Genomic DNA, 27,936 nt, shown 5'->3' on the forward strand with positions numbered 1-27,936 from the left:
TCAAACCGTTCACTTTGTTAAACTATTTGAGAAAATAAAAAAAATATCAAAATTAAATAAATTGAATATCAAGAAGCACTCCATCGAATCACAATTATCTAAAAAATAATAAACAAACTTCTTTTAAAGAGTGTTGGTTTAATCCCAAATTCAAAATAGCTGTGTTTTGTGACATCTTTTTAATCCAAACCATCATTAAATATGTAAAACATATATGGGAAATCACCCCTTAGTTGTACTATAAAAAAATTACTATAAATTCATGAAAAAATTTGTAATTTTAATTATTAATGTGTATAAAATTTACCACTTATCTATTTGTTTATTTATTTTTTTAAGGTGTACACTGCATTGAAATTTTTCCAACATATATCACAATACGATACAACCCAAGTTGCCACAAACAAAACTCAAGTGATAGCCATACTCACAAAATGCTTTCAGTAGAGGAAAATTTTTGAGAAAATAAATATTACAAACCCAAAATCATATTAATAATGACCAATAAACAGAGTATGTGTAACTAGTATGACCCCTATGAGCAGAAAGCTTTAAAATGTGTAACTAGTATGACTCCTATAATCCGTATCAATCACAACCCAATCCAGACCAACTTCTGTTTTTGTCCATAGTTCAAGGTGGTTCACCTTCTGGTCCTTTGACTTGGAGTTGGGAGACAAAACATATAATTTGGGACGTCTGTCCTTATGGGGATTTGGAATTAAAATTGAGCGAGAAGGCGCGGGTAGAGAATGGCTGAATAACCGTTTCACCAATACTTTTTATCACAGCATAGAAGTGCCTTACACAAACACAAGACTTTCTTCAAAATAAAAGAGCTTTAAACAATTTCATAAACATCTAAAACATTTATCACTATACAATAAGCCACAGCATGCTTGCTTTTGCATCCCATCCAATGCGAGTGAAATATGGAACAAGAATTCCCTGTTCCATCATACTTAATAAACATCATGTCAACCACAGAACAACCAATGGACATTGCATTTTGTCCGCCTAACCCTTAAAGAAAATTCATCCTTGTCATCAAGAATTGCGTCATATTCGTTGATGGCAGAAACGACTTTGAGATTTGGGGCATGGACATTCAAATATTTAAAGCCAACACAGTAAGAAAGCTTTAAAAACACCAGCGATGGGGCATCGAGGTTAACAGTACCAACTTGGTCGGAACCAAATGCTATTTTCTCAAGATAAATGCGAAGGAGATTCCGAAAAACACCAGATGATTGGTTGAAAATACAATTACGGAGCTCCAATCTTGTCAAGTTCAGGCAAGAAGAGAGAAAACCGAACTTGTATGTATCATTTTGGCAATTATCCACAGTGAGTCCCTCCATACTCTTCCTTGACAGGGAAAAAACCCAGATGTTAATATGCGGGGCCCATTTAAATTGTTTGTCCGGAACGTGGAGAATAACGTTTCCAATGGGACCATTGTGACGACGGATAGTTTCGTTCACTTTGTCCACCCATGCAGTTAGATCGAGTGTAATCCATCTGCTGCGCTCTTCAAACAAGAACTTATTAAACACAAGTTGTGGACGATCAGACCAAATGCTTGTACTCGACAAGATGTCTGCTCTTGCTGCTTCTTCAAAAGGAACACGCTGTAGAATTTCAAGTCTTCCATCTACTGGCAGGGCACTGATCAAATCCATTCTGCACAACACCCCTGTCACTCAGTAATTTCAATTGGAATTAAAATTGAACATGCAGGTAAGGTAGAGAATGGTTGAATGACCGTTTCACCAATACTTTAAATCACAACAATAAAAGCGCTTGTAAAACAAAAGACCCCATCCCAAGTGTTAGTCAACTCTCAATGGACTAAAAGTTTGTTGAATGATGAAATACACATCCAATATAATTTGATGATAACACAAAAATAAGATAGGGTCTAAAATGGTGAAAAATGACAAGAAATTGTGAGGAAGACAAAAAAAAAAAAAAACTCTAAGCCTATTCTATTACTCACAAGATTGCCCCTTCAAATACAAAGATTTACAATACCACATTACCAAGACTGCCCCTTCAAATACAAATGAAGAAAAAGGAATTTCACTCCTATCTCATTCATCTTTTCTTTCATCAAATTTAAATTCGATGAAAAAGTACTCAGAAAAAAAAAAAAAATCATCTTCAATCCTTCAACAATTTTTTCATCTAATTTGATTCCAAATTTGAGTAAAAAAATTGATTTGACATGAACTATTTCAATCATTTTGAAAATTACTCTCTTATCCTCAATTTTCTGTTTGATCAAATTTGATGAAAAAAATCCATCTCCAATGATTCATCTTTCTAAATTCTCATCAAACTCAAATTTGATGAATTCTCAATTTGATAAAAAGAAATGACTCTTGATTTGATGAACATTCGATTATGAAAGGATTGAAGATGATTTTTAACTACTTTTTCATCAAATTTAATGATGAAAGGATTGGAGATGCTGTAAAAAAAAAAAAAAAATAAATAAATCCTTATGATCTTAAAAGATTATGTGAAATAAAAGGAATTGTACGGCAGTTTAATTCAAAACTTTCAATATATAAAAAGAAAAATGCTCAATAAGCAGCTCATAACTTCGAATACGACCAGTAATTTCTAATTTTACTAGTTAGGAATTCTCACAAGTTTATGCAACCATACTTCAGTAACAGAAAAGGGGATCGATCTAAATCTTAACAGAGATTGAAATCAGATAATAACAGAGCTTAGAGAGACAGAGAGAGAGAGAGAACCACCATGGTCGAATAACGAGTGTTGGTCGTCGGCAAACCACCGTGGGATATGTTATCAACAAAATCTTGTAATTAAAAAGAAAAATCTGAATAAATTGATAACTTGATTCAAGAAAATGTTTCAGCTTGCTTCAAACCCAAAAAAATGGATCAAATCACAAATGATAAACCCAAAATAATGAAGAAAAAAAGAAACTGTGGGGACATATTTTCTGAATACCAACACGTGGCATGGTGACGCCGACGTGTCAGCTGAGGTGCCACGTACCCTGGTAGTTAAGCCGAGGTAATCTCGGAGAAGCCGAGGTCATCTCCGAAGATGTCGGAATCCGAAGATAAGGGACAAGAGTCCTGAAGCAAAGAGGGGACTTAATTAAGATAAGGATAAACCTCTTAGGGAGTTTATCTCTATCTCCTAAAGAGTCCAGAGTAAGTACTAAGATTGGGGTACATAGAAGTCATATTTCTAGTTGGACTTGGATTGAGTATATTATAAAAGAGAGGCACCCCCATGGGTCTAAGGTATGCTTTTGATACTCAAGCTTGTGAGTTTAGTACTTGATTTATCTTTGAGAGATATACTTACTTGATCGTCGGAGTGCCCCCGGGTGGTCGAAACCACCGCGGGATTCTTATATTTCTGTTACAGGTCAGTCAGGTGCCATCTATTCTGCCAGTGCTCTCCAACTGGTTACTAAGCGGGCCGTGTGGTCGGAAAATCACCCACACAATTTGGCGCCGTCTGTGGGAACGAAGGAAGAATAGATGGCCAGTAACGGACAACAAAATATTGGGGAGGACGCTCCCACTGGGAGTGATAGCCCAATAGATCTTGATATCGAAGGAGATAACCGCAATGCAGAAGCCCGTGACCAGGGTCACAGAGAGAACGACGTCATCCCAGAAGGCGACACGTCAAAAAGAGCTAACCAAGGAAAATACTACAATGAAGATAACCTCCAGGTATGGAGGGACAGATGCCTACGGAGGGATGAGGAAGTAAAGGAACTAGCAAACAAGTTGGCGGACCTCCAGTCAGTCGTCAACTTCATGATGCAGAATAATGTTATGCAGCCACCATACCCGCTGCAAGATACGCCGATGCCAGCGAACAACACTCAGAAGGAGGTAAGAAAAACAATCCCCGACGTCCCTCAGCATACCAGAAGCGGAAGGCATTCACACCGACCTTCTAGGGAAGTCGGACGAGAAAAGCCGAGGCAAGAGGAGTCCCGACGGACACACCACATGAAGAATCCAGACCCCAAAGAACATCGACATGTTCAGGGGCAAGTACTCCATTTTGACACATCCCATGAAGAAAGATCCAAACGACCCCACCACGAGGCCGAAAGCAGTGTACCAAAAAGACTAAAATGCAAAGACAGCCGAGCTCCAGAGAGGAGCAAAGAAGACTTAAGGAACTACCTCAAGAGGAGGCAGCAGAATGCAGAAGCCGAGGTAAACTCCCCAGTGAAACCGAAGACAGCCTTCTCGGCGGAACTGGACAAATTCGAACCACCCAAAAGATTCAGTATGCCGAGGTTTCAAATCTATGACGGTAAATCGGATCCAAACTTTCATGTTGGGTTGTACCTAAATTCAATGGCGTTGTATAGCGGGAACGAGCCATTGCTCTACAAAGTATTCCCCTCATCCTTTGGGGAAATTGTATCTGATTGGTTCCATAAGTTACCAAAAGGAAGCATAAAGACATGGGAAGGCTTGGCCGAGATGTTTGTGGCCAGATTCGTGACCAACAAGCTGCAACCCCTGAGGGTTGATGCTTTGATGGCTCTACGAATCACCAAGGAAGAAGGCCTCAGGGCCTATGCGAAGAGGTACTACGAGGTGTTCAACCGAATACCTGAATGCAACCAGGAAGTAGCAGTCGTATCCTTCAAGAACGGCCTGAAAGATGACTGCCCACTACGGAAATCTTTGGCAAAAACATTGCCGAAAAGCATGGAAGAACTAATGGCAAGAATTGAGAAATATGCCAGGGCCGAAGAAGATACATCGGGAAACAAAGAGGTGAAACAAGAAAAGGGAAACGGCTCGCCAAAGCGAGGCCGAATCAACAATGGGCCGACCAAACAAGAAATAGAATTAAGAAATAAACAGGCGGTAACCACAGTATTCCGGATCCCAATCCATAAGATCTTGGATCGGATTCGAAATCAACCTTATTTCAGGGCTCCGGCAAGAGCACCAGGGGAATTCATGGGAAGGAACGTTGGTAGACGTTGTGCCTACCACAATGAAGAAGGGCATCCAACTCAAGGTTGCAGAGCCTTAAAAGCACACTTGGAGGACCTAGTAAGACAAGGCCTTCTGAGGGACCTGGTCGATGAGGCCAGAACAAGGGAAGAGCAGGCAAGGCTGCCCCAAGCACCAGCAGCACCCCCTCCCCCAGCACAGCTACCACAAGCAGGAGAACCAAGGGTGGTCAATGTAATCCACTCAAGGGTCAATGAAAACGAAATCAGAGGAGAAACCCAGAGGGTAAGACATTTACAGCATATTTATCAAGTCGGGGAAAAGAGACATCGGCCAGAAGAATGCCAAGGGCCAATAATAGCCTTTACTGAAGCCGACCTAGAACTGGTCCAACACCCGCATAATGATGCCTTGGTAGTATCCCTACAGGTCGGGGAGTGCCAAGTTAAACGCATCCTAATAGATCAAGGCAGCTCCTGTGACATCATGTATGTCAGATGTTACAAAGAGCTAGGCCTTCACCCCGATGACCTAGAACAATCAAGCGGCCCGATGGTCGGCTTTAACGGAACGCCGACATGGCCACTGGGTGCAACAAGCTTAGAAGTACAAGCCGGCACTAAGAAGATCAGAACGGAATTCCTGGTAATTGACACACCCTCACCATACAACATCATCCTGGGAAGGCCGTGGTTACATGCAATGGGGGCAGTCCCCTCGACATTGCATCAACTACTCCGGTTCCCAACAGAGAATGGGATTGAAGAAGTCAGAGGGGATCAACTACAAGCTAAAAATTGCTCCATGGCAGCAATAAAATCCACCTGTAGTGTACAGGAACCAAAGAAAGCAGAAGTTGAAGATGAGGACATGGAAGTCCTGGAAGATGTTGGGAAAGAGCCAGCCGAGAAAAGCGAAGAAGCGCTAAAGAAAATCCTCGTCCAGGAGGGCGACGAAGAACGATTTTTTTTTCTTGGCTCAGGCTTAGCCAGAAAAGAAGAAAAAGAACTGGAAGATTTTTTAAGGGCAAACATAGAGGCGTTCGCCTGGACACCTTATGAAATGCCTGGCATTGACCCCGAGGTCACTTGCCACAGTCTGAATGTCGACAGATCGGCAAAACCTGTGATTCAACGAGCCAGAAGGCCGACGTTAATGCACGTCGAAGCAGTCGAGGAAGAGGTAGACAGACTCCTTGAAGCCAGGGCCATCCGAGAAGTCCAGTACCCAACGTGGCTGTCCAACACAGTAGTAGTAAAAAAGAAGAATGGCAAGTGGAGAGTTTGTGTAGACTTCACCAGCCTCAACAAAGCTTGCCCAAAAGACAGCTTTCCTCTGCCCAAAATCGACCAACTGGTAGACACCACCTCGGGACATGAAAGGATGAGTTTTTTAGATGCATACAGAGGGTACCACCAGATTGCTATGTACCCTCCAGACGAGGAGAAGACCGCGTTCATCACCCCGAAAGGCCTGTACTGTTACAGGGTAATGCCTTTTGGGCTGAAAAACGCAGGAGCAACCTATCAGAGGTTAGTGACAAAGATGTTTAGACACCTGATTGGCAAAACGGTAGAAGTTTACATCGATGATATGGTCGTAAAGACCAAGGAATCAAAAGGTCATCTTGCCGACCTAAAAGAGGTCTTTGACATACTCAAAACATATCGGCTCCGACTCAACGCCTCAAAGTGCGCATTCGGAGTTGGGTCAGGTAAATTCCTAGGATATCTGGTAACAAGAAAAGGCATTGAAGCCAGCCCAGACCAAATCAAGGCCATCCTGGAACTACAGAGCCCAACATCGGCAAAGCAAGTTCAAGTGCTCACTGGAAGGGCCGCAGCCTTAAACCGATTCATCAGCAGAAGCTCAGACAAGTGCAGACCCTTCTTTAACCTGGTGAAAAAAGCCACAGACTTCCTGTGGACAGAAGAATGTGAAGCTGCCTTAGCCGACCTAAAAAAGTACTTGACCACAACCCCGGTCCTTTCTAACCCAATCCCAGGGGAGGAATTGTTTTTGTACTTAGCAGTCTCTGAACACGCAGTCAGTGCAGTGCTAGTCCGAGAGGAAAAAGGGGAGCAAAAGGCTGTCTATTACGTAAGCAAAACTCTGGCTAACGCGGAAACAAGGTACCTACCACTGGAAAAATTGATGCTAGCCTTGGTAATGGCCTCAAAGAAATTGAGCCATTACTTTCAGGCACACAAGATTGTGGTTCTAACAGAGCACCCACTGAAGTCCTTATTACATCAAGGAGACTTAACAGGAAGAATAGCAAAATGGGCAGTAACACTAGGCCAGTTTGACCTAGAATTTAGGCCAAGAACAGCAATAAAGGGCCAAGTTTTGGCCGACTTCGTCGCAGAACTCACACCTGAAGCCATCACACCTCGGGCTCCGTCGAGCCAAGAAGAACATTGCCCCGACAAGCAAAAAGAATCCCAGTCAAAGACAAAAAAGCAAGAGAAAGAAAAGCTCAGACCATGCAGCATCTACATCGGCGATTCATTCAGACTATTCGTCGATGGAAGTTCAAACCGCCAGGGAGCAGGAGCAGGAGTACTGCTGATATCTCCAGATGGAGAAATTGTAGAACAGTCCATCCGTCTGGGGTTCAAAGCCTCCAATAATGAAGCAGAATATGAAGCATTGATTGCAGGACTAAAGCTAGCAGCAGCAGCAGAGGCAGACGAGGTAATTGTTTTTTGTGATTCACAATTGATTGTTAACCAGTCAACAGGGGAATTTGCAGCCAGGGACGAAAGAATGTCGGCATATGCAAAGGAAGTCATCCGACTGGCAGCCCTATTCCAAAACTGCAGATTACTCCAAGTAAGCCGAGATGACAACACCCACGCCGACGCGTTAGCCAACTTGGCCAGCTCAATTCAAACTGGAAAAACAAGGACAATTATGATCGACTACATGTCGGCCCCGAGCATAGATAAACAAAGCATTGAACAAGAAGCAATGTGCGTGGGCCTTGGACCAAGTTGGATGGATGCAATCATTGCATTCCTAAAAGAGGGAAAGCTGCCAGAAGACCATAAAGAAGCACATAAAATTAGGCTGAAATCGGCCAGATTCAGTCTAACAGAGGAAGGCCATCTCTACAGGAGGTCCTTCACTGGACCACTTTTAAGGTGCGTACATCCTTTGCAGGTTGAAGATTTCCTTTACGAGATTCATGAAGGAATTTGTGGAAGCCACGCAGGGGGCAGATCGTTAGCCCACAAGGCCATTACCCAGGGGTATTGGTGGCCCTACATGCAAAAGGATGCCGAAGCTTATGTAAAGAAGTGTGAACAGTGTCAAAAGTTTGCACCTTTGATACATCAGCCAGCTGCCGACCTAAACCCAGTATCCAGCCCCTGGCCGTTTGCCCAATGGGGCATGGATCTGGTTGGACAACTTCCCCAGGCAACTGGGTAGAGAAAATACTTGCTGGTAGCAACAGACTACTTCACAAAATGGATAGAGGCAGAACCTCTTGCCAAAATCCGAGATGTGGATGTCAAAAATTTTATTTGGAGAAACATAATCACCAAATTTGGGATTCCAAGAGCTATAGTTGCCGACAACGGAACACAATTCGACAGCAAACTTATCAAAAACTTTTGTGCAAAATTCAAGATCAAGAATTATTTCTCAACACCAAGTTTTCCTCAAAGCAATGGGCAAGCAGAGGCATCCAACAAAGTAATCTTGGATGGAATAAAGAAGAGGCTCCAGGCAGCAAAGGGAAAGTGGGTGGACGAATTGCCCAACGTACTTTGGGCATATCGGACTACGCCGAGAAGATCAACAGGGGAATCCCCATTCGCCATGGCATATGGCACAAAAGCAGTCATCCCATTGGAGATCGGCATCCCAGGGATCAGAACCCAGGGAGTAGAGAATGGCACCAATGACATACTCTTAGCCCGAGACCTGGATTTATTGGAAGAACGATGAGAGAAGGCTGCAATTCAGCTCGCAGTATACCAACAACAGCTTGCCAGAGCTTACAACAAGAGAGTCAATCCAAGAGATTTTCAAGTTGGCGACTTAGTCCTAAGAAAAGTCGTCGGGAACAAGAGGGATCCCAGGGAGGGCAAGCTTGGCCCAAACTGGGAAGGACCCTACAGAGTTACTTCAGTACTTGGGAATGGAGCATATCGGCTTGAGGACAATGAGGGCAAAGCATTGCCCAGACCTTGGAATACTTGTAATTTGAAATTTTTCTATCATTAGAAAAACATCATTGTTTGGCCGATGTTATCAATAAAATCTTTTCAGAATCCTTTCAACATGATCGATTGATAAAGTTATGCATGGATGTTTTTGAAGACATATCAAACTCAAAGCTAAGCCGATGTTATTCCTTAATCCACTTGTTGAAATTTGTAGCAATTTACAAGTTGGAATTAAGCTGATTCCTTATCTCCACTTGTTGAAATTTGTAGCAATTTACAAGTTGAAGTTAAGCCGATGTTATTCCTTAATCCACTTGTTGAAATTTGTAGCAATTTACAAGTTGGAATTAAGCTGATTCCTTATCTTCACTTGTTGAAATTTGTAGCAATTTACAAGTTGAAGTTAAGCCGATGTTATTCCTTAATCCACTTGTTGAAATTTGTAGCAATTTACAAGTTGGAATTAAGCTGATTCCTTATCTTCACTTGTTGAAATTTGTAGCAATTTACAAGTTGAAGTTAAGCCGATGTTATTCCTTAATCCACTTGTTGAAATTTGTAGCAATTTACAAGTTGGAATTAAGCTGATTCCTTATCTTCACTTGTTGAAATTTGTAGCAATTTACAAGTTGTAGATAGGCCGAGGTTATTGCTTAAGTTCTCATAGCAATGTGTGGGTCGTTTAAACCCAAGGGAAGATGCTTAACACTTGTTGAAATTTGTAGCAATTTACAAGTTTATGTTAAGCCGACGTATGATCACCCGCCGAGGTATACAGTAAGTTACAGGTTAAAATAAAGGCTAAGTATATTGTTCATTACTTGTTGAAATTTGTAGCAATTTACAAGTAGGTAGGACTAAACTTACTATTTAATACTTGTTGAAATCTATGAAAAGACTGCAGGACAGTATCTTGCCGAAGTAAAAGTCTCATGGTTATACCCGAGGTATGAAACCCCGAGGAGATTGCATAAAGAAAGCAACGTGAGGAAATATGCAAAAATTTTCTAAACACAAGACTATATATCACAAGATTGAAACATTCAAAAGAAAGAACTGTTGCAGTTACATATTGAAGAAGCCACGTCGGCCAAAAGAAAGAGTTCTGCATTACCCAGAAAGTACAAAGTGCAAAGTACAGAAAAAAAAAAAGAAAAAAGAAAAAAGAAGTACAAAAAACATTTTCAAGATTCTTCAGTATCAGCCACTGCAGGAACGGGGACCTCGGACGATTCAGGTGGAATCTCCTCGGCCACTGTCTCAGCCTGTATTTCGGCATCTATCTCTGCCAATGTTGTGTCAAGACTTCTTTCAGTCAGAAGGAGGTCAGATGATAGATACCCTTGAACAGACTCCCTGGGCACTTCCTCAGCATCATCACCCCCCTCATCTTGAGTTAAGTCCATAACCAGATCAGCAGGAGGAGGGGACCTGACTTCGGCAACACTCTTGGGTTTTCTCACCAAGGCCTCACCATCATCTTTTTCTTCATCTTCCTCCTCGGCCTCGGACTCTAATTCACCTTCAGGAGGAGGTGGAGGAAATGGTAACGGAATAGCGTCGGCCTGACGCAATGGCGAGTCAGCAGGAAGGTCAAGCTTCTTTATCAAGGACATCCAACCAAGGGAAAATCCCCTGTTGCATGCCTGCCTGACTTGAAGCTTGTAGTCTTCTGCAACGTCGGCCATACCTTGAGCATAGGCCTTTTCATCGGCCTCTTTGATTTCGGCCTCTTTGGTGGCCAAAGCTTGCTGTAGTTCTTTCTCCGCTTGGGCCTTCTGAACCTCGGCCTCTCTTTTCTCGGCCTCAGCAACCTTTTTAACGGCCTCAGCAGCCTCGGCCTTCTCAAGAGCTAGAGTTTGAACCTTAGTTGCAGCCTCGGCTTGATCCTCCAATTTTTTCATTTTTGCTTCAAGAGACCTGATCTCTCTCTTCATAGAAGATGCTTCCCTCTTCATATCAACCAACCTTTGACGATTTTCAAAGGCTTGCATGGAAAAAGAGTGGGCATGCTGAATGGCCTGCAAAAAGAACAGAAATATGAGACAGTACTCTCAGTGAAGAACGGAAGAAAGAATCACAAGTGCAGACAGAAATACTTACTTGAGCAGAGTGTTGGAGCATCAGAGCGTAATTTTCATACTCACTAAACTTGGCATTTCGCTCCAAGTCATTTGGTAGAAGAAGAGCAGTGCTAAGGGCGACAGCAACATTGATGTCATCAGCACTTTCACTAGCCATGATAGGCCTATCCTCCAGGGATAGATCAGGGGCCCAGGGGACGTCGGGCTTCTTTGAAGCCGAGGTCGTCGCAGACGATGACCTTGGCCTCTTTGTTTGTGTAGACCCTGAGGGTTGGCCCTCAGCAGACCTTTTGGCTGAAGTAGAGGCTGATTTTTTGCTTTCAGCTAGCTTCGAAATCGGCAGAGCATCCTCAGCCTCGGCATCTGTAGCCTTGGCCTTAGGCTGAGCCTTTTTTACCCTCTTTGGTTTGGGTGGAAGCATTGTTTGCGTTGGTGCGACTTCGGCGTCAGTTGGAATGTCGGCAAGAAGATCTTGGACGACAGGCCTTGGACGAACCATTTCGGCTGTTTTTACAAGCTTTCTTCGGCGTTTACGTTCTGGAATTGGTATTAAGTAGGGGGCCGAAGTTGATGGAAGATCGGCTGGGTCAGATGTGGATTCTTGATCTGTTCGGGATGTAGAAGCAGTTAAGGTTGTGGCTGTAGGTGGAGAAAGGCTCTTTTTCCTTTTTCTTGGGACGTCGGGTAAGGTGGATTTGTATGTAGGGATGAAGTTTAGTAATACTGGGGCTTTTCGTTTATGGATTGGGAGGCCAAGAAGTGTTTTCAGATCTGTTCCTGGGAAGAAGGATTGGCGAAAATTTTTCGGTGGCTGATGAAGATCTGCAAAGAAACAGACGTCAGAAATAAAGTATTAAAGTCTTAAGTAAAAACAACTAAGTGTTGACTCAGGGCTCTTACTCTTGCCCTCTGTAAGTGTACGAGGAAGAGGGTAGAGGTGGACATCTTCATCTGGGCCAAATTCCCAATTTCCAGAAGCAATGAGAAAATCATCTCCAGCCCCCTTGTTGGAGTCTGGGAGGTCGACTATAATTTTGTACTGAGTGGATCTCGGCTTAAGGTAATAGACAAAACCCCTATCCTTCAGATCGAGAGGGCACATGGTATAACAATATTGAAGGTCGGCTAGGGTGATTCTAAGGTTTTCTTGCCTAGCTAAGGCAATAATACCGTTAATTACCCTATAGGAGTTGATAGTAAGTTGCATAGGGTTCAGCTTATAGAAATGGAGAACTTGACGAAAAAGGGGATCGAGTGGAAGCCGAAGTCCACATTCGGTAAAAGCAACTATTGGAAAGGGCATTGTATGATCTGTGGGCATGATGGTATCATTATCCCCAGCCAATTTAAGATGAACATCGGCTGGGATAGAGAATTCTTGTCTAAAGTATTCAAGTTTTGTTGGGGTATTCACCCTATGCCTCCACATACCCATTATGTTGGCTTAAACTAAGAGGAATCTGTTTCAGAAGGTGGGCGTTTTTCAGGTTTCCCTAAAGATTAAGGGTTCTACAGACAAATCCCAAATCTATGAACTATGAAGATAAAGATCGAGGGCACAGATCTGGGACAGATACAAAAAAGAAGAAAACAAAGACGAAGTTTCAGATTCAAGAACAGAGGTATAGTTCTCAGAAGTAATAGAAATACAGAAAAAATCAAGAAACAGCGGCAAAGAGAATGATGAAAAAGCATAGAAGCTCAAAGTATAGCCACAAATTCAAGAGACAAATAAATCCCAGACCTCGAACAAAATCAGTAATGGCAGTAGACAGACAAAAGCACATAAAGAGAATTGAAGAATTAAAAGAAAGGGTCTTACCAGAAGAAATGAAGCCAAGGCAGTGCTCACCGAACCCAGAAACCAGTTGCAACAACAAAGAGGGCTTTTGCAAGAATGAAGGATCAAAAGCAGTTCCAGAAGAAAGTTTGAAGCAATGGCGGATTCGAAGAAGAAAAAGCTTTCAGAAAGAGAGAGAACGAGAAGACAGAATGAAAAAGTGAAGGAAAAGAAGAGGCAAAAAAGAGTTTTGTCAAAAATTTGAAACGGCGGCAAAAATAGGGCAATTATTGCGCCTAGAGCAACGCACGCGTCAGACAGCGCAGACGAACGAACAGACGACTTCAGGCGCGTCACTGACACGCTCCAATAAAGACGAAACACGTAAAAGAAACAGCTGGATATGCATGACAGCTCATGCGCGTAGGGGAGTACGACCGAAGCCTCGTTCTCCGAAGAGAACACGTCGGCTGAAAGAAGATAATCTTGGCAAAACAGTTTTTTTGAGCCATTGCTCAGAAAAAAAGTGACAAAATTTCGGAATAGATTCCATCACCTCAGAATGCCGAGGTAATGGAACCTAGGGGGCAGTTGTGGGGACATATTTTCTGAATACCAACACGTGGCATGGTGACGCCGACGTGTCAGCCGAGGTGCCACGTACCCTGGTAGTTAAGCCGAGGTAATCTCGGAGAAGCCGAGGTCATCTCCGAAGATGTCAGAATCCGAAGATAAGGGACAAGAGTCCTGAAGCAAAGAGGGGACTTAATTAAGATAAGGATAAACCTCTTAGGGAGTTTATCTCTATCTCCTAAAGAGTCCAGAGTAAGTACTAAGATTGGGGTACATAGAAGTCATATTTCTAGTTGGACTTGGATTGAGTATATTATAAAAGAGAGGCACCCCCATGGGTCTAAGGTATGCTTTTGATACTCAAGCTTGTGAGTTTAGTACTTGATTTATCTTTGAGAGATATACTTACTTGATCGTCGGAGTGCCCCCGGGTGGTCGGAAAATCACCCACACAGAAACTCATTTACAAATCATAAACCACGGAAAAACAATGGAAATTTTGGGGTAAAGAAACTCACAGATCAAAATCCATTCCCAAATACAAAAGCAATTCCAAATAAATTGATAGCTTGCTTAACAAAAAAAAAAATACCAATGCAGCAGATGCTCAGCTGAATCTGAAGATCGAAAATTTGAAGATGAAGCGTCCAACCGACGCCGTAATTGAGAGAGAGAGAACTTCTCTTCTTGCCTCTCTGTTACTGCTGCTGCTGCTTCCACAAAAGTGACGAGCTAGGGCAACAACATGGGTAAAATAGTAAATTGCTCCCCAATACCAACAGACTAATTTTCTATTAGCAGGGCCAGGGGCCAGTTTGTTTGCTGCCATGGCAGTCCGGAGCGGACTAACAATGATGAACAGTAACCATATGTCTTACTTGTTTTGTTTACGGTGTTTCAGATTGTTAGTTAGTCGAAGGCCTTGGGCGAAGAAGTAATATTATTAGAAAATAGTCTTGTCAGCTTAGGGCTTAGAGCATCTCCAACGGTGTAGCAAATGTTTCACCAAATCTGAGTCGAAAATGGGTCATTTCCTTAATTTGATACTTCGCGCTCCAACGGTTCAACATCAAATCCATTTCATCAAATTTGCGCTGGGCAACCGGTTGGTTGACCGGCCGGTCAACCGGTAACGGCAAAAAAAATTTTTTTTTTTTACCTGTTTGAACCTTTTTTTTTGAATTTTTTGAACTTTTGGTGGTCGACCGGGTGGTCAACCGGCCGGTCGACCGGGTGGTCGACCACCTAGGCAAAATTTTTTTTTATTTTTTTTTGAATGGTTTGAACCTTTTTGTGAATTGTCTGAACTTTCTCCGGGGCGACCGGTTGGTTAACCGGTTGGTCAACCGGATGGTCGACCCGTTTCTCTCATCCCAACGGTTAGGAACAGTGCTTTGGTGAAATGCTTCGCCTGCACTCAGTTTGGTACCATTTTTGCTGAATTCTGGATTTGATATCGATTTGGTGAAACCGTTGGAGCTTAAAAAAGTGGCTTTTTCACCAAATTTTAAATTTGATGCCAGGTTTGGTTCACCGTTGGAGATGGTCTTAGGTGATATTGTTTGGGTGGGTGAGACACACTGCGGATTTTATTTTGATAATTTGAATCATTTATTTTATTAAATATTTTATATATTTTATTCATATAAAAAAGTAAGTAAATCTGATAATCGTAACCTATTCAATTTATTGAGTTTGTCACCAAAAAAATAGACAACAATTATATTTTAAAAAATATATCATTTATTTTTTTTTATGAAAAATGTAATAAATTGAATAGGTTACGATTATCGAATCGACTTAATTTTTTATGTGAATAAAATACGCATATTACCCAATAAAATAAACAATTCAAATTATCAAAATAAGACCCATAATAAACTGCACATGTTCAAACAGCGAGGACAGAAGGGGATCTACTTCCTAAGTGTAAATATGTAAATTATTTTTGTGTTATAATTTTAAGAATAAAATATTAAGTGTAAATATATAAATGGAATAGGGCAACGTTTTTGGAGCATTGAATAATTTCTCCTTTCTTTCGCATCTGATTCATCATCTCTTGGTACTACCTACTCTTCGTCGCGACTCCTCCCCTCTTGTTCGTTCTTTCAGTCTTAGAAGTTTCTTTGAGGGGTTGGGTTATTTTCTCTCTCTGTATTTTACTAGATCGGATAGGATCAAGAGCTTGCACCCCAAAATGGTACGTAGAATTTTTGTTTCTGTTTTATTTCATTTGCAATTAGGTTTAGAGGCCCCGTTTGTGTTGGGATAGAGGAAGGGATTGGATTAAGATGAAAGTGGGGCCATTAATATTGTATTTGTTTGTAAATTTGGAGAGGTGATTCATAAGTCCTCTAGATTATGATGGGTCATAGTTGTTGGGATTGATAGTCTGGCCAAAAACTTGGGGACCGTTTGTTTTCAGTCGTAGAATAACGGAGATTGTTAGTAAGGGAATTCGTAAAATTGTGTTTGTTTTGATAATAATTGGGATTACTAAATTATTTTTATATAAAATAAATAAAATTATGACTTTTACTTAATAAAAAATACAAAAATATTAAACATTAATATTAAAAAAACAAAAAAAAATTTAAGGTCTATGATATTAAGATTTTATAACGTAAAGGACATCTAATATTTTTATAATGTCTAGGTCCCTCAACATCAATCCAGAGAAATTCTCTGAAATTTCAATCCAGAGAATTTCTCTGAACTTTCCAGAGAAATTTTGGACTTCCCAAAGAATTTCTTTAGGTTCAAACTAGAAAAAATTGAAATTTCTCCGAGTTTAAACCAAAGAAATCCAAAGAAAATTGAACATCACAGAGAAAATTACACATACGAGAGTGTTAAATGACAGTTCTCTCTTTTCTTCCAACTTCATTCCTTATCTTTCCCAAATTCTCTGGTTTGTTTATAATTTTCTCTGTGTTTTGATCAAACCAGGAAAAATTATTTTGTGACTCAACTAGAGAAAATTGATAAAAAAAAAAAACCTCAAAATCAATAAATACCCAATCATTATCAAACCAGAGAAAACTAAAACACCATGCAGAAAATAATATGACTTTGGACTTGATCTCCCACTTCAGCTTGCAAAACCCAATAGGAGGTGGCATAAATCAAGAATTTAACAAAATGTCAAAACCACTTCATGGCCAACCAATATATATATATAGAGAAAAGTTAGGGATCATGAAAAAAATTTCATGAAAATGATCATGAAACTTTTATGATCTTTGGATTATCTTGATTAGTGTGTGGTACTTTATTCTAAGTGTAATCCAAGGGTCACAAACCTTTCATGATTATTTTCATGAAATTTTTTTCATGATACCTAGCATTGCTGATATATATATATATATATATATATATATATATGTTACTTTTGTTCCAAATGCTCATTGGTTAATCATTAGAAATCCATCTGGTTCTGGTTAAAAGAAGAAACGGATCATACAATGTCATTTGAGTTGAAAGGCTTTTGCTTTAAGAATCACTCCCTAACAAAGAAAACTCACTTGCACTTGGAAAGTGCAAGAAAATTTTGAAAATGTGAGAGGAAACCAGAGGAAGCACGATATATGTCACGCCCCAAAATTCGGACAATTAAATATTATATTAGGACTAACCTCAATCAATATTCCATCATCCAAATCCTAGGGGTGAAACACAAAAACTAAACGCAAACCAAACCATTCACCATAAATTCATAACTAACCAATACCTCAACATCAAGGTAACAATAAATAGTCAAAACAATCTTAAATAAAGTATGGTTACAAACCATGCCAAATTATTCCAATACTAAAGTCATAAAAAAAATAATAAATACATAAACTAATATCAACCCTAAGCTCAAGAAAACAAAAGAAATCTAAATGACAAGTTCAACAACTAAAATAATTCCACGTCACCACCATGGCCTCAACTAATCCTGCAAAGGAAGCTCGGCTGCGCTCAAACAGAACGCACCCGAGTTGCCAAGAGACAAAACGGGTCAGTATACAGGTATACTGGTATGAGTACAAGAATTGACACCCACGTGTCCATCAGACACAAACAAAAATATATTTAATTCTTGTTACGGGACAAGACAAGTAGTTTCAACCGCACTGAGACGAATGGGTAGTTTCCCGAGATACGGTGGCATTTAGTTTATTGCTCGTACACAACTAAATATAAATTGATTATAAATAAACAAAATATAATTAAAAATATGGTGGGTCAGCCCTGCATAAAAAGTTAGTAAGACCCACCATCCTGCAAAACAAAGTTAGTATAATTTAATCATAAGTAATTTGCTAAAGAAATATAAAAATGCACCGTTTCATGCTTAAATAATTCAAATTGACCAAGACTCAAAGAACAAAAGTTGTACAGAATTAAATTTCCAAAAAGACAATGCAAACAAATTTAACAGAAACTGAACAGGTTGAGAGACAAACTTGATAGAAAAACCTAGATGGAATTCAATCGAAAAATCTGAAGTTGAAGATGAACAAAAACTTCCCTAAGGTGATTTTTCTTTCGGAAATGTTCAAAACATGAAAAGTGCGCAGAATAATGTTTTACTTCAATTTACGCGAAACCAATAAAAATGAGCTCGTTTCGTGGGTTAAAACAGCCTATAAAATTTGCATTATCAAAATGAATCAAACCGACAATAACCAAGGTCATCCGATTATAAGTTCTAATCGATCTTTTTAATAAAAAACTACAACACAAAAGTTGTCCAAAATCACGTATGCATGCCTCTACTCAAATCTCATAATTTATCGAAATCGTTTACTATTTATCAACATGTACAAATCAATACAATTCACACTATATCAATAAACTCATAATTAAATTCTTTGTTCCTTAACTCCACCACTTCGGCCCTCCACTTCTGGCCTACACATATATCCCATGTGCCTCCCGTATATCTAACACCGCTCCGAAGCCAAACTTGCACGGGGAAATCATCCCGAGTTTGACTCACACTCCCCGAATGGTTAGCATATACGTACGCGTGTAAATCAAAGCACTCGTCTACTCATGAGAACGAGGCAACAATATAAATAACATCTCATCAACATCATGAGACAAATATAACAATGCCGGGCATAAGGCATTAAACAACTCTCATAATCCTCACTTTTTTATACACTCTTTCTCACTATCACTCAAATAAAACAACAATCCATGGAGTCACGGTGGAGTATAAGGAATTTATCTATGGGTTTCTAATTTATTTTAATTTCATATAACCATGAGTGTGATTACAACCATAAAATAAATCCATATAAACACCCTTAACCTGGCATACACAACTTAATCAAAATAATTAAAATCAATCAATCATCTACATGCAAATATAAAATCAATTCAACCTCAAATAAATATAAATAAATAAATAAAAACAACGAATTAAACATAAATCAAGGGAAGTGGGTTTTGTACTCACAATATTTTTTTTGAAGATCCAAGAAATATTTGAAAAACTAATAAAACCACCAAAGCAAAACTCTAATCTTTCCTTTTCTTCCCTCTCCTCTTTCTTCCTTGCCGCCGTCCCTCTCTTTGTCTTCTTTGATTTCTCACTCTCTCTCTCTCTCACAACTTGGTCTCTCCCTTTTCTTTTGATCTCCTAAACCTTATTATATATATAATAACCTAGTTGAATACTTCTTTGTTGCATTAGATATCACATTAAACCTTATGTAACCACCCAATTAATAAGTACAACATTACATCCATTAAATATCACATTAAATCTCATGTAACCACTCAATTAATAATTACAACATTAAATCCATTAAATATCACATTAACTCTCATGTGACCACACAATTAATAAAGACAAAAATAAAATAAGATAATAATAACCATAATAATAATAAATAATGACTAAAGAAAATTAGGGTCGCTACAATATATCCCCTCTCCCCTTTCCTTTTTTAAAAAGAAGAGAAAAGAAGAAAAAAATATGTGTTTAGAGTTTGGTAGTGCATAAGCTTATGCGGTGGGGCTGGATCAGAAGCCTAACGAAAGTGCTTGAAATTTTTAAATTCAAAATCACATTTTCTGTTTTTTTTTTTCTTTTTCTTTTTTCTTTCAATATCTGAGCAAGCAAACAAATTAATAGAGAAACTGAAGCAACCAAACATAAAAAAAATAAAATAAAAATTTCAAAAGACAAGTTCTAAAAAATGAACCAAACATCTTTGTTCACAAATTTCTTTGTGTTTGTTCACAATTTTAAACCAGAGAAAATTATTTTAACCAAACCAGAGAAATTTTAGTACAGTGATTTTAAACTAAAGAAAATTGTTTTAACCAAACCAAAGAAATTTTAACTAAACTAGAGAAATTTCTGAAATTTCTCTGTGTTTGTTCACAATTTTAAACCAGAGAAAATTGATTCCAGTGTTTGCTCAATTTCTCTGATTTTCTCTGGGTTTTGAAATTTCTTTGGATTGAAATGTCTCTGTGTTTTAACCAATTTTCTTTGATTTACTCATAATTTTCTCTGTATTTTTATTAAACCAAAAAAAATTGAACAGAAATAAACTCATAGAGAAATTATATTCATATATATATATATATGTATGTATGTATGTATGTATACAACCCATCCATCATATCCGCACTCAAAAACCCCTAAAATCACCGAACCTCCATTACTAAACGAGCTATTCTTCAACCAAGAATTTTTGGTTGTGATGAAAGAGATGAACAAAGATGAAGTGAGGAGCTATATGTCTGGGACTGAACAAAATGGGCTGTGCTTGCAAGCATAGGCAATTAGGAACGTAGTGGTGCAGAGAATTGGGATTAGCAAGATTAAGTATGAGTGAATTGATGAGTTTGAAGAGACTTTTGAGTAGCAGTTATTACCTAACGATGAGAAACGAAATGATTCTCAACTTCAGAAAACTTGAATTGAGGCGCCTGAGTGGGAGAGATAATGAGAGAGTAGGTGTGATATATGGGTGTGTGTGAGTGACCTTAGACTACAAATAAAAATATTATGGATCTCTCTTATTACTAAAAATTAGAGAGGGATGTTAGACTAAATTTCTCAAAATAATAACTATTGATTTGAAATATCACCTAAACTTACTTCATGAGCATTGAAAGCATTGAATAATTTCTTGAAAGGGAGATGTTTTGGGGTTCTGTATTACCTTTTTTTTTTTTGGGATATTACATTTCAGTGTACTTGTGTAAAAAGAAAAATAATTCATACATATAAATTTTTTCTCAAAATCTTTTCAAATGACGTAATAGGTAAAAATTGAAAAATTGACTTGCACTTCAATATTCTTTCAGGACGCGGGGTCCCTGCTGTGCCACAGTTCCTACTGTGCCAACGAAACGGCACCATTTCTCTACTCTTTTTTTTTTAAGGGTTTCAATAATTATTATTTTATTATAATATCTAACTGCTGCCGTCAAGCAATGGTCTCTGCTTTACATTTTCTCTGTCCCAAGCAAAGGTCTCTGCTTTACATGGAGTAGAAAAATTAGTTATTTGTTTATTTTTTTATACATTTTTTTCTTCTCTCAAATGGATTGAACAGTGTTCTTTGTCTTTGCTTCACCGTCCTTCTTTCGGATTTACAGACCATTATTGTTTAACAAACTGGTATGTGTGTATATATATATGTAGATATGTATATATGTATATATGTTTGTATTTTATTTTGTACAGTGTGTTAGTATAATGGTTCAACAAGTATAATGGTTTGGTTTGTTTTTTGTGAATAGATTGAGAAACACAATTGTATATTATAAGAAAATTTCTTTATTATGTAATTTGTTTTGTACATGTTATGTATTTTTGTATAAATATTATATAATTTTTTTAAAGAGTTACGATAATTTGTAATTCATAATTTTTTTTAATAACAATGTTATGTATTTTTGTAATAATGTTGTGCATTTTATGGTCTAAAAAAAGTTTCAATAAAAAAAAAGTTTAACCTTACTACAACATACGAATTTAATTTTTTAATCATAAATTGTCATAACTCAATTAAAATGACATAACATTTGTGATAAAAATACGAAACATATATCAAAAAATTATATAATAAGAGTGCATATGATTCACATCTTTAAGCGTGTCTGCCAAAAGATTCCCTATATTATATAATATACTAATTCTAATATAATTTTGCAATTGTATATTATAATCTACTTAGACACAATAAATTTCCAATGCTACTATACAAATTACACATCTTTTTTTCCTCTCCCCTATCCTTTTAATTAATTTGCATTATTAATTGATTTATTAGATTTCATTGAATTGGTTATAATTACTCAACATTTAAAATTAATTAATAACTTGTTTGCTCATATTCTTGTTTCGTTTAATTTTTTTTTCCATATTTGTTAGTGTTGAAATGGAGGATGGTATAATGGATGATGGTGGACTTGAGGGATGCATCGAAGAATTGGGAAAGTTGGCCAAGGATAAATCACCATATCTTAGTATGGAGTTTCCATCAGAAGAAGCTGCATATGAGTTTTATAATGAATTCGGAAGAATTGTGAGGTTTAGTATTATAAGAGATTATTGTAACAAAAGCAAGAAAAATGGTGTTATGACTAGTAGAAAGTTTGTTTGTTATAAGGAGGGAGAGAGGGAAAAAGATAAACGGTACACGGTGATAAAAAAAATCCTCGAAGTGAGACAAGAACAAATTGTAATGCATTCATGCATATATCTTTTAAGCGGGACTTGTCGAAGTGGATTGTGTCAAAGTTTGATAACAACCATAACCACCTTTTGCATCTTCCTCAATGTACTCATTTGATTCCATCTCAGAGAAAGGTATGTGATGTTTAGGGTATAAATATTGATAGAGCTGATGAGACTGGAATATCTCTTAAGGCTTCACATGATCTTATTAGTGCTATAGCAGGAGGGAAGGAATTTGTAAGGTTCACGCGAGAGGATCAGAAAACCTACTTACATGCAAAAAGACAGCGAAACTTACAGTATGGTGAAACAGGGAGTTTGTTAAGATATTTCCAGCAACAAGTGGCAGAAAATCCATATTTTTACTATGCCATTCAGTTGGATGTAGATGAGATGATTACTAATATTTTTGGGGCTGATCATCAGATAATAATAGATTATGGACTTTTCGGTGATGTTATGTCATTCAACACAACTTTTCGAACAAATAAGGAGTACCGTTCACTTGTTTTATTTTATGGCTTTAACCACTTTAGAATGACAGTGATTTTTGGTGCAGCATTATTGTATGATGAAATTGCAAAGTCATTTGAATGGTTATTTGAAACTTTTTTAGATGCAATGTTGGAAAAAAAGCCTATTAGTTTTTTCACAGACCAAGATCAAGCAATGGCTAAAGCAATTTCACAAATCATGCCTGAGGTTTTTCATGGGTTATGCACTTTTCACCTAATGCAAAATTCTTTGAAGCATTTAGGTTACTCGTTCAAGAGTGGTTCAAAATTTAGTAGTGATTTAAAAGCTTGCATTTATGACTACGAGAATGAGCATGAATTAATTGAAGCTTGGAATTCTTTGATGATAAATATAACTTGCAAGAGAATGAGTGGATGGAAAGAACTTGGAGAAAAAAAGAGCAGTGGGCGCATGTGTATATGAAGTGGGTATTTACTAAAGGAATGTGAAGCACACAACTTAGTGAAAGTCTAAATGGAACATTAAGAGGATATTTGAAAGGTGATCATAACATTATTCAATTCTTTACCTACTTCAATCGGATTGTTGTAGATAAGCAATATGAGGAAATTTCTGCAATATATGATTTTAGACAAAAGTTGCCAAGAATGAAATTGAAAAAGTCTCCCATTTTAATCCAGGTTACGAGTTTGTACACCCCCCTATCTTTGACTTATTTCATTATGAGTTGGATACATCTCTTTGTTGTCAAGTGAAGCAATTCAATGAATTAGAAGAAGTTAAGTGCGTGTTTGGCTTGTATGGTAATAATGAAGAGTATATTGTGGAGGGTAGGGTGGAAGTTATTGGGCTAAGAGGAGAAAAAAGCTGTCGAAAAATACATTGTACTTGTAAGAAATTTGAAAACTTTGGAATTTTATGTAGTCGTGCAATCAAAGCACTTGATAAAATTAATGTTATAGAAACTCCCAAAAGGTATATATTAGGCCGATGGAGATTGGATGCAAAAGATTGTCAAGTTGAAGAGGAAAATTTTGTAGTGGATGAGGATGATCCGAAGTTGTTAATATTAGTACATTATAGAGATCTTTGTCTAAGAATGGTGAAACTAGCAACTCAAGCATCTGTGCACAAACCTGCCTATCAATTGGTTGATGAAGGGATTAAGGAATTGTGTGTAAAAGTGAATAATCTGATGAAGGGAGTTGGAAATTTTGGTACCAAAGAACTAGATGTGGATGACCCCAACTTTGCACAAGTTAAGGGCATAAAAAAGAAAGATGTTGGACACAAAGGGAGAGGTAGATTAAAACCTTGGCATGAGATGATGAATAAGAAGATAAAAATTATTTCACAACCTACCCGCCTTAGTAAGGTATTACCTACATACTTTTGAAATTTCAAATGACATGCATTTATTTTTATAAATTGTGTAAAGTATTAATTACTTTTTAAACTTCTTTAGACTATTGATCAATCAAGCAACACTACAAATGTTCAAAATTCATCTTCAAGCCAACCACAGGTTAGCTATTGTTTTATGTTATTTATTTATTATTATTTTTTTATAAATTGTGTAATGTATTGATAAATTTTACAACTTATTTAGACTATTGGTCAATCAAGCAATATCACAAATGTTCAAAATTCATCTTTAAGCCAACCACAGGTTAGCTCTTGTTTTATGTTATTTGTTTATTTTTTAGACCACGTTGTACTAGTGTATTTACTTGTCACGATGTTTTATGGAGTAGGATGTTGAGTCTCTATTGGCCACAATTGACAAATTATGGGTATAATTTTCTTACACGTGATACTAATTCATACTCACCATGGTATCCACAATCACAACCTCTGTCTTTCCAAGCATCACATAGTCCACAAAGTTCTCAAGTAAGTAATATATATATATGTGTTTGTAATGTAATTTAGTCCATGAAATTTATTCTAATGAATTGTCTTTTCTTTTCTTTTCTTTTCTTTTTTGTAGGAAATATCACTTAATCTACCGAGGCACAATCCAATGGAGACCGAATTTAAAAATGAGAGTTCTTTTGATTTTTCTATTTATTCCCAACCGCCTCCACAAAATTGACATTGGATCCACTTTCTAATTTTTGTTTTGAGAATTGAAATTGAAGGTTTTTTGAATTTTGTTTGGATGATTTAGAATGGTTGATATAAGTTTTGGAATATTTGACAGGAGAATTTGAAGTTTGGATGCCTCATAATTTTGTTTTTTTTTTTTGTTTTTTTTTTTTATATAGATGTTGGATGTGAATTGAATATATTTTGGCCTTAAATTTTTTTTTTAAAATTTTTATAGAACTTTTTTTTTTTTTTTTGAAGTTATATTTTTTTTGCTTATGGTTTGATAAATTGATTTGTTCAATTACAATTTTTTTCCCTTTCAATTTCACTTTTGATGCATTTAAGTCAGTTTTGAAATAGTCAAAACATGTATGGTTTGTTTGATTTTAATTTCAAAATTAATCTTTTTAAAAAATATATAATTTAGTTTGATAAATTGATTTGTTCGATGAATTATTTTTATTTTATTATATTTTCTATTCAAAAAATAAAAAAAATTCAGCACAACTTTTTTGCCAGAATTGCAAGACTAGAAGAATTATAATTTTTTGCTAGAACTCCATGTAAAGCAGAGACCTTTGCTTGAGAGGGGACAGAGAAGATGTAAAGCAAAGACCTTTGCTTGATATTGAAACCCTTACAAAAAAATAAAATAAAATAAAAAATCAAAGAAGAAGAAGGAGAAAAACGGTGTCGTTTCATTGGCACAACAGACACGGCAGGAACTATGGCACAACAGAGACCCCGTGTCCATTTTTTCAAAACTTTGCTTAAATACATTCTATCTTGTCACGTCATTTGGAGAATTTTGAGGGAGAAAATTTGTGTGGTCGTAACACTATTGTGCAAAAAAAAAAAAAAAAAAAAAGATTACAACAAAAAAAACTTAAAATTTGACATTATAACAAAATAAAATTTTAATTTTAATTTTTTTGATTAATTTCAATTTAAATCATTCATCTATTTTCGTCAAGTAAAATCAATAAAAAAGAGTATTTTACTTACTAAGATGAATGTGGGTGTATTTAAAATATCAAAAATACCTTTTTGTTGAGTTTAATGACTAAAATATAAAATTTTATATTGATTTTTTTAATGAAAATATACAAATGTTTAGATTGAAAATAAACAAAAGATTAAGATTTAAATTAATAAAATAAAAAAAAATCAAAATTTATTTTGTTAAAAGAGTGAAATCATATTGGAGACAATTTTCTATATTGACATATACTCTTGCTAGAGGCAGTGGTTTTTTGGGAAGTAATTCTCTTGTGTTTGGATTTGTGGAGGGGAAAAAATGAATGAAAAAGTGAATGAAATAGATTTTTTATTCATAAATGCTTTTCTCCTTTTTTTTTTCTTTCCGTAAATCCATTCACAAACTCAAGATCCAATCCAAACACAACAAAAGGGGAAATGAAGGTAATAGATCCAAACACAACAAAAGGGGAAATGAAGGTAATGAATAAGAAACCGTTATTAGATGTTACCTCTCTCTTGCTAGAGCTGTGGAAACAACTGGAGTAAATTCATGAACAAATCTACCTCAACTCATTCACCAAGGGTTCAATTGCTTGCAATTAGTATAGACAGTCTTTTAACTTTGGTTTATTCCGGCATGTAACTGTTTAACAATTTCAAGAAACAAAATGCTCAATCTAATGCACAACAAGCCTTTGAATTAATTATATGGGTACATTAGTACACAATGAATTAACAAGTAACTAACTAAAAACTGTAGAGGCTAAGACCCATTCTTCATTTTTAATCAGTTCATCCTCCTTTCAGCATGTTGATGATTGTATTAGAAATTAATTTTTCAATTTTTTTCTTTCGTCTATCTTCTTTTGTAAATTTGCAAGAATCGATAAATATAGATTAAAAAATGTGAATTTCTCAATCATCATACAAATTAAAAATAATTTTACTTCCAACTAAAGTTTTCTCATTTTTGAAAGTTGAGCAAAACAAGGTGAAATATCTGGGTTCGAGTCTACACTATGCAACTTTTCCTTCCCTATTCGCATCCAACCAAACACAATAGACTGTACACGGAAAAGGATTGGCATGCCCATGTGGTAAGTTGGTAAACACCACTTAACAGAAAAGGCAGGGTTTTTAATCCATTCCTCCAAAGCCATTGCAATGAGGATCTTTAACCATACCATAGGAAAAAGACTTGCTCTTCCACTAAACATAAATAAAACTTTAAACTACACACAAACCAGAGGAGAAAAAATAGACATTTACAGTTTCAATTTGTTTCAGCTAGTGCTCATCAAATCTCTACGAACTTTTATATGATTAAATACCAGATCTGGAAGAAAGGGAAAAACAAACATCTATGTCAGCGTGATCGCTATCTAGTATATTATTGCTGCTTTTGGTGACACCTGAGGAAACCATGCCAACTCTTTTGAGATATTGAACCCTTTTTCGAAATCAACTTCTGCACTGTGCTGAATGAATATTGCTTCTAGCATTGGTGAGCGGGCTAACAGAAGCTTGATGAAAAGAAGTTCAGGCTTCAAACCCATGACATAACTTATCTTCACAGATTGAAGTTTGTCCAGCATTCGATCCATGCAGTTTGGCGCTTCCAGACGATTTAGAACTAGTTCTTCATCGTTCCTCTCCATTATTATGCAAGTCTGTGAAGATAATACCAATATGCAAAACCAATTAGTCTGAAATTTTTAAAGATAACATACCAAGTTTCTAGATTCAACATTCTTACCCAAATCTGAAGTTTCGTCAAGTTGGGGCAGCTTCTAATCAGACAAAGCGCGCATGAAATATGATCCAAGTCATTAAACTGAAAATTATGTAATGCAAGTACCTTCAAAAGGTTAGCTGTGGTCGGAAGCCTATGGGGAACTCCACCTGCAGCCAAAATCTTTGATGCAAATGGCAACAAATTGTATAAGGACATTGTCAAGCTACATGTTTTGAAATAAATAAACCAGATAAAATTATAAAACCAATGTCTCACCTTAATAAAAAAGCCATCCAAATTTAGCTCTGCAATTCTAGGGAAGTCACCAAGAAACCTAACCACATTGGGTGT

At 37.2% G+C, this 27,936-nt stretch overlaps 1 protein-coding gene and 1 long non-coding RNA gene across 2 annotated transcripts; one reads left to right on the forward strand and one right to left on the reverse strand.

Annotated features, from left to right (window-relative positions):
- Positions 1-444: 444 nt before the first annotated feature.
- Positions 445-14,545, reverse strand: LOC114301558 (uncharacterized). Its single transcript, XR_014342823.1, has 2 exons — positions 14,193-14,545; positions 445-1,683 (listed from the first exon to the last, which is right to left on the reverse strand). It is a non-coding gene; the product is annotated as an uncharacterized LOC114301558 (long non-coding RNA).
- Positions 14,546-22,002: 7,457 nt separating this feature from the next.
- Positions 22,003-24,873, forward strand: LOC114282596 (protein FAR1-RELATED SEQUENCE 7-like). Its single transcript, XM_082890565.1, has 8 exons — positions 22,003-22,266; positions 22,449-23,232; positions 23,370-23,458; positions 23,536-24,153; positions 24,244-24,303; positions 24,388-24,447; positions 24,533-24,571; positions 24,769-24,873. The coding sequence occupies exons 1-8, from the start codon at positions 22,003-22,005 to the stop codon at positions 24,871-24,873; spliced, it is 2,019 nt and encodes a 672-aa protein (XP_082746691.1).
- The last annotated feature ends 3,063 nt before the right edge of the window (positions 24,874-27,936 follow it).

Source organism: Camellia sinensis, chromosome 10, assembly GCF_055761805.1.
Source record: "Camellia sinensis isolate YWXY chromosome 10, ASM5576180v1, whole genome shotgun sequence".
Lineage (NCBI taxonomy): Eukaryota > Viridiplantae > Streptophyta > Magnoliopsida > Ericales > Theaceae > Camellia > Camellia sinensis.

Bases quoted from the DNA above. Each gene is read 5' to 3' on its own strand.
- LOC114282596 (XM_082890565.1), top strand. From the start codon at position 22,003: ATGGAGGATGGTATAATGGATGATGGTGGACTTGAGGGATGCATCGAA. The intron at 23,459-23,535 runs GTTACGAGTTTG...TGTCAAGTGAAG, and splicing joins AGTCTCCCATTTTAATCCAG to CAATTCAATGAATTAGAAGA. The intron at 24,572-24,768 runs GTATAATTTTCT...TCTTTTTTGTAG, and splicing joins CCACAATTGACAAATTATGG to GAAATATCACTTAATCTACC.